Here is a 7,273-nt window from a genome sequence, read left to right on the forward strand (position 1 = left end):
GAGTGTGAACCAGCGTCCTCGATCTTTTGTGCTTTGTCGAGGCCAAGCCATCAAATGACAGGCCGCAGTCTGACATTTGGCACATGCCGATATTAAATTGAATTATATTTCATTGCAGCTGTCACTCATCTATAGTTATACATTTTAAATGTACACGCATCGTAATTGAAGCAATTCGTCAAGTCAAGTGAAATTTCTGGCATTAAAAAAACAATCAGCAATAAGAATTAAATTATGTAAACAATTTAAATAGATTAATTAAATAGGCTTAAGAAATGTATAAATTAAATATGTAGGTAATCCGCCAATTGATCTAAATAGTTTGAAGCCTCTAGCTAAAATTAATTATTTTCCAAACTAGTTCGATAATATCATACGTGAATTATAATTATAAATGAAGGCACAATTTTAATATAATGTCGACATAAAGTACGCGTTTTTTTTTTTTGGTGAGCAGTCACCCTTTTTCTCGGGTATCTAATATTTATTCTAATTAGCACAGAAAAATAAACTTCTACAGGGCTTTCTGGTATGATTCGGTACTAAGGTCAAAGGGCTTAAAAGTTCAGGCAGCCAACTAGTCTAAGATGTTCTTAGAAGCTTACCTGTTGGCAGCAAAAAGCATGTGAAAATCCAATGGAATAAATGCTGGGCACGAAGCTGCTACAAATTGAAATGGCTTGGCTATGATGCGTCTGCGGAAGTGGCTTGCGGTGACAGTACCAGCGACAGTTGAGTGAGTAGTGGCACAAAAAGCAGCAGCAAGCGGACACAAAATAACTGCCAATAACAAGAACAAAGTAAAATCTTGATCAAAGCAAATATAAACGACATGCCTATACGACGAACCAGAAAGCCCAGCAGCTGAAAAGCTGTTTCTTCCTCTTAAATAGTAAGTTCAAAAGTTTAAACGTTTTTTCAAGCCTTGTAGTGGCTTGATAAGCTAATAAAAAGTAAAAAACTTGAAACGTCAATCAAAGCAAATATAAAGGACATGCCTATGCGACGAAGTAGTTAACATCATCTGACGGATGACAGAAACCACGTAGCCCAGCACCTGAAAAGCAGTTCATCTCTTTTAAGCAGTAAGTTCAACAGTTTGGAAATTTTTTTAAGCAATTTATTTAGTCAGCGCGCTTTAACAGTTATCACCTAATTAATTAAATGTTTTTCACCTTAAGCTGCTAGCCACAGTGCGGATCGCCGCGCACAATCACGATGGATGGCCATCCGTCCGACAATTTGTTGCCTCATTAGACCCGGTTTATGACTGCATAAATCGTCTACAAGCTGCCAGTAAATGGAACTGCACGTGCACATGGGGTTCTCTTCATTTTTATGGCACGTTTTTGCATGAAAATCTTGGGGCAAACTTTGTGGCCAAGTTTCATTGCCCTTTGCGTGGCGCACATTCATCTTTCAGGAGCAGCTCGGGCTTAGTTGAAAAGTTTTACCATTGGCTAACTAAACAAATCGACCTATTCTATAGTCGCCTATACATCTTTTCATAATCTAAACAATTCTAAGTATTTCTATTTCTATTTCTATCTATTTCTATTATTTCTTTTGCGTTGCAGCTGACAACCTCGAAAGTTCTGCCATAGTTTCAATCAACGTCTAATCCGCTAGCCATCAGTTTTGTGGATTCAGTTTCGGGTTCGTTTTCGTTTCATTTCGATTCGTTTATCACAGCGACTTAGGGATGCCGCAGTCTAGTCGACCACCTACTCCAACTTCTCCCATTCCATTGACTGGCAACTTGGCATTGCTGTTGCCGTTTTTCGTTGTTGCTGGTTGCGTGGGTTTTTGCCTCGTTTTGCGCCATGGAAATTTAAGAGCCTTCGACGCAGTGCTGCCTTCGCATTGCTGCCGCTGATTCTGCTGATGTTCCAGGACCACTTGCCTGTCGTTGTGGCCATGCTCATCACGTCTGCTGATGACGCGTGATAGTTTCAATCGCTTTCCAGGCACAGGCGTGGGCGTTGCGGTCGCATCCACGGCATCAAGGCTCTGCGACGCCTGCGTTGGCGTCGATGCGGAAATTAATAAAGCACCATTATGGGTGGCCAGAAGTGCACGCTTGGCGCGATAGGAGTTGGGCGTGCCTGTAGAGTAGTTACCTAAATCCCCTTGCGACTCGAGCAGCGAGTTGGCATCGCCAACTGAGGAAAGTTGCGAGATTTGAGCTTGCAGCATGCGATGCGGCGCTGCTGTAGCTGCTCCGTAGAGCTCATGTTTGTGTAACGACGAACAGCGGCCGCGTGTGCCAGAGGTGCGTCTTGCCCCAACACCACCAGGACAATTTCCAATAGCACTTCCTGCATTATTGCTGTGAATCGTTGTGGTCGTGGTGCGAATACTATCCTGCAGCGAAAACTGATGATGACTGGCATCGTGGCAGCGAAAGTGCACCACACGATAGGAGCCATAGGGTTCCAACGCGTTATTATTTACGCTGCTCGCCTGCAGACGCATCGAGCCGTTCTGGCGCAGAAGGGCGCTGTAGTTGTGCTGATGCGGACTCTGCTGGTGCTTGCCTGCCAAGCCAAATTGGCGCGTCAGCGTTATCTGTAAACAATTAGTTAACAATACACAAATTATGAGTGACATTTTCAAATTGAAATAATCAATTTTTTCCGTAAATGCGACTGTTATAAGCGAATATACAAATAACTGAGAAGAGGAATTTATATTTGTGTCACGCAACAAGCCAAGCCTATGAATGAATAATGAAAAGCGATTTGAAAATGCATCCAATAGTTTAACTCGTCAAAGTTATCATTTTTGATTTTATTTCCAATAGAATGTTTAAAACTATTCAGTTTTCATTATAGAGGCTCTGAAAAACATATGCTCCTAGTTAAGTTAAATTACTAGCAAACAACCTTCGTCATCAGTTCATTCATTAAAGCTTCCTTACTTTACAATTTACTATGTGTACAGGTAAAGTATGTATAGTGCTTTTTTGCCCGATGGAGTTACGGTTTTGGAATAATTTGCATTTGAAATGTTTCCATTAAGTGTAAATGGAGCGGAATTGAAAAAAGTACAGCATACTTTCAGGATGAAATTGCACTCTTGCTGGTGGATTTCAAGATTGATTTATTTCTAAAAACAGTTAAATGTAATGTGAAATCTCAAGCAAACTATTGTGGCGAATGGCTATAGGCACATGGAATTTTGTCTTAAATTATCAAACTGGAACATAAACGGCCTTAATATATTATATTATATATAACAAATATTCGCAGAAGTATTTGACAAAAGAAAAATAAGTACTTTGAGTCCATTTTAAAGAAAAGCTATTGGAAAGTCGATATGGTTGACGAAATTATAAAATAAAAGCCGTCGATTGTTCTATAGAAAATATAGAATATAGACTAAAAATGTGAAGCTTTAATTGAAAAAAAAAATTAGAAAAATTATAACCTAATGCAAATAAAGCAAATTTACTTAACGACGTAATCAGCAGGCAGAAGTAAATAATAAACAAATTGGTTTGTAAGAGATGATGCATATGCATATTTTAAAGCAAACGTGCACTTCTAGTTCAACTTCTTCAGCAGCTTAATAATAGTTTAAGAAATCGCCTTAATAATGAATCTTATTTTAATTTTCTAGAAAAGCCTTCATATTTCAGTTACTTATCTTATTAATGTTGCCTACATTTTCAAGACAAGTATTTTAGTAATCTTTCCTAGTTGTCTTTGTGATTGATGCATTAATGCGACATCATGGAATTGTTATGCCACATAGTGGCTTACTTACCTTAAAGGCTTCACGAAACTTGTGACTCATGATGTTGTACAGCAGCGGGTTGATGCAGGTGGATAGATAGTACAGCACGCCGGATGTGTAATCAAGTATGCGGAAGTAGTCGTTAAAGGCATCCCGATTAATGCCAATGTTAATCAATGAGAGGCCATACACGGCCATCAAGCGTTGGGCGTGAAAGGGTGCCCAACAGAGGAAGAAGGAGACGGCTACAGCTACTGCAATATAAATGAAAAAGGTGGAGAAGTTGGAGAAGAATTATAAAGAAATGGGGCGAGACAAGAAGGTGTGAGGAATGTAATCAAGTTCGTCGGCCTGTTTAATAGATAGGTAAAGGTAAATTCCATGCATTAAACATTAACGATCCCACAAAATGTGTGCACATGGCGTATACGCAATATGGCGGAAAGTCATCAAAGTCTCAGTTGCGGTGAAGGGGGTGTGCATGTGTGTGTAAGCAGCTTGTTTGATGTCACCATCGCAAATGTTTTGACAGTAATTTTCAATTTGCGGCTTTTCATCAAGAAAAAGTTTCAACATCAACCAAAGCGATTGGGGAGGGGGAAGTGAGTGTCTAAGGGTCCCGAGTTGCCTTTGCTGTTGTGTTTAATCAATCAGTGTGCCTCTGGTCGCCGGCAACAGGCGTTGCCAACTCAACTCACCTACCCAACATTCTGATGACTCGGCTTTGCGCATTCAGGCCGCGATTCACGTCGTAGGCTCGTCGCGGCAACGATTGCAGCAAACGGCTGCGCTTCAGCTTCACTCCGATGAGCACGTAGAGCACGCAAATGGCTGTCATGGGACCGCCAAAGAATATAAAACCCGAGACGGCGAACACATGTGCATAAAAGTTGTCCTCCATCTGAAAGTACCAAAGCAAAACCGATGTTATTTAGTGGTAGGGTTTCAAATCACGCCCTACGAACCGTGCAGGAGTAACCATCGCCCTGATACACCACCGAGAACTGCATGGCCTGTGGCAGTGCGAGCAAGAAGGCAGCCAGCCAAATGGCGAAGATAAATTTTATGGCCCGCGACAACTTGGACATAGTGTGTTGACTAAACCAATGCGAAGAATGCGTTTGAATCATGGCGCCGATGCGTAACGGTCTCCTAAAAACTTACCGGAATGGATGACAGATGGCAATGTACCGCTCTACGGTGAAAGCTGTTATGGTCAGCACCGTGGTGTTTGCGGCCATTTCTGAGAGCACGCTGCCCATAATGCACATGACATCGGTGAAGGGATATGAATCGGGAAACCACAAATTGTACAGTTCCTGCGGTATGCCTAGCGAGATATATAATTCATACTTTTATATCATCGAAGTGTGGAAGAAGCAAGGTATCAACTTATACTTGTATATTAAAAAGAAAAAAATTTGTGCGAATGACGTCAGTCAGTTCAGCTGTGTCGTTGGATTGAACTAATTTTTCTTTTCTTTACTTTTCGCAGCACGGTTTTTTGTTTTCTTTACTTTTCGCAGCGCAATTTTCGGGGAAATTTAATACTTTCCTGTACTTTTATTGCGTCGCAAAAGTCGTCTCCCTTTAAAACTTGATATCTTTACTTTCTTTCATTTATTTAAGTAGTGGGCTGAGCTTCAAAGTGAACAAACATATTTATGGTAATCCTCAAAGAGGGAACCTCTTGTGCCCAACTTGTTGAATAGTTGGCGAAAGGTTGCGAATTAAGTTAAAATATTTACATAACTTGTGACAAACAAGTTCTTAATCTAAGCCCACAGATAAAGCTCATTGCTCTGCGCACCAATTTAGCAGAAGCATTATTGACAAGATGAAGGGAAATACATTTATTTAACAAAATGCAACCCTATTTATAAAAAAATATGCACATCTTCATTTTCCATGTTGGACTAAATGCTAAAAGCTTAAGTGAATTCTTTTTATGATTTATGACCATAAAGGTCTCGTTGCTGAAGCTGTCGGTCTACAATCAAGTATTTCATGTCCGTTTAAGAAGTTTCTGCTGAAATCTGTGTTGGCTCACATATAATTCTATTTTAACCAAAGAGCAGACGGCTGGGAATCTTTTTGTTACCAAATAAACAATAAGCTTTCTTGTGTATTTTCTGGTCTTATTTGGGAAAACCAAGTGGCATTTGCGCTTTCAAATGCAAATCATAACATTGCACGAGAAAAAGTAATGACTACTGAAAATTTGACAAAGAAGATTTATAACAGTTCGTCATAAAATCTATGAGACACAGAATAAAGCATCATAGTCTAGTCTGTCAAGGAAAATAATAAACAAACTCTTTAATTGTTTGCCGTTCTTTAAACAAGGGCGTGGAGGTTTTCGAATTTAAAGTTATGCATACTCGAAAATTCTTACCAATATATATGCACGATTTTACAGAAATTACCGAGTATTTATATCTTTTAGAAAAATTATATACTTATAAGCGCGACTCCCTAAGGGGCTTAAGCACAAACACTTCATTTATTATTCAAAAATGTCCAGATGATTATTTCCAATAATATTTATTCAACCTCAATATATATTTAATAGAAATGAATTAAATTGGTTTAATTGAATTGAAGCTTAAGCTAATATTTTATTAGACATAGTTGTATTTCGTTATAATTTATTATTATTATTATTATTGGAGACTAGAAAAGTATCGTATTTTGAATCGCTAGATTCATTTAATTACCTAATTAAACTTTTATAGTCGTAATAAAGAGGCTAGCAATTAATCGAGTTTAGTTCGCGTTAGAGATTAGATAAAGAGATTGGATAAAAGATATTCATGCTAAATTAACTTCTTTGGTCTGCTGTCTGGGTTGCCGAATTTTTCCAGTTACCACTAAAATTAGATTGTTTGTAACGCAAATGAAACTATTTGTTGGTTTGTTTGTTTCTGTTATCAAATCGAATAGAAGTGATTAAATAAGCGTGGCATTTTTCAACAGAAGTACGAGTAACTGATATTGCCGATAACATGCTCTCCCCTAAAAATGCTTTAACAAGTTTCGGAATTTATGCCTAAAGCTCTTACACCCACTATATATTATGTATTTAGTTACCTGACAACAGCAGTATTATATCTGATATGGCCAAATTGAACAGATAAAAGTTGGTGGCGGTGTGCATGAAATTGTTGCGAGAGATCACAATGCAAGTTATCAGATTGCCCAGCACTCCGGCGACAAAGATGAGGGCATAGCAAATGGTCAGTGCTATGAGGATGGCCAGCGACTCCTCGCCCGCATCGGTGGACTCGACTCCGCTGGTGGTGCTATTTGTTGCTTCGCGGAGCATTAGCTGCGTTAGGTTTTCCTTGCTTATGTTCAGCATGTGAGCGATTCGAGCTACAAATTTGTCATTGTGGAGCAGGAGGAGCTCGGCGCTGTTGGAGGGCAGCGCAGTTGCTGTTGTTGTTGTTATTGTTGCTATTGCGGAATGGGCCATAAATGATTGATTGAGGCCATCATCATTGCTGTCGTTGGTGTCGTCGACTGCTTGCAACAT

General features: G+C 39.4%; 1 protein-coding gene across 1 annotated transcript; it reads right to left on the reverse strand.

Annotated features, from left to right (window-relative positions):
- Positions 1 to 1,686: 1,686 nt before the first annotated feature.
- On the reverse strand, positions 1,687 to 7,273 carry LOC115620992 (neuromedin-U receptor 1). Its single transcript, XM_030514511.1, has 6 exons — positions 6,829 to 7,273; positions 4,903 to 5,068; positions 4,704 to 4,836; positions 4,441 to 4,639; positions 3,769 to 3,992; positions 1,687 to 2,568 (listed from the first exon to the last, which is right to left on the reverse strand). The coding sequence occupies exons 1-6, from the start codon at positions 7,271 to 7,273 to the stop codon at positions 1,687 to 1,689; spliced, it is 2,049 nt and encodes a 682-aa protein (XP_030370371.1).

This window comes from Scaptodrosophila lebanonensis, unplaced genomic scaffold (genome assembly GCF_003285725.1).
Source record: "Scaptodrosophila lebanonensis strain 11010-0011.00,11010-0021.00 unplaced genomic scaffold, SlebRS2 tig00000024-arrow-pilon, whole genome shotgun sequence".
Taxonomy (NCBI): domain Eukaryota; kingdom Metazoa; phylum Arthropoda; class Insecta; order Diptera; family Drosophilidae; genus Scaptodrosophila; species Scaptodrosophila lebanonensis.

Coding starts and splice junctions, on each gene's coding strand:
- LOC115620992 (XM_030514511.1), bottom strand. CDS start 7,273: ATGTTGCAAGCAGTCGACGACACCAACGACAGCAATGATGATGGCCTC. Junction 3,993..4,440: donor CCGAGTCATCAGAATGTTGG/GTAGGTGAGTTG, acceptor TTTATATTGCAG/TAGCTGTAGCCGTCTCCTTC. Junction 2,569..3,768: donor AGTTTCGTGAAGCCTTTAAG/GTAAGTAAGCCA, acceptor AATTGTTTACAG/ATAACGCTGACGCGCCAATT.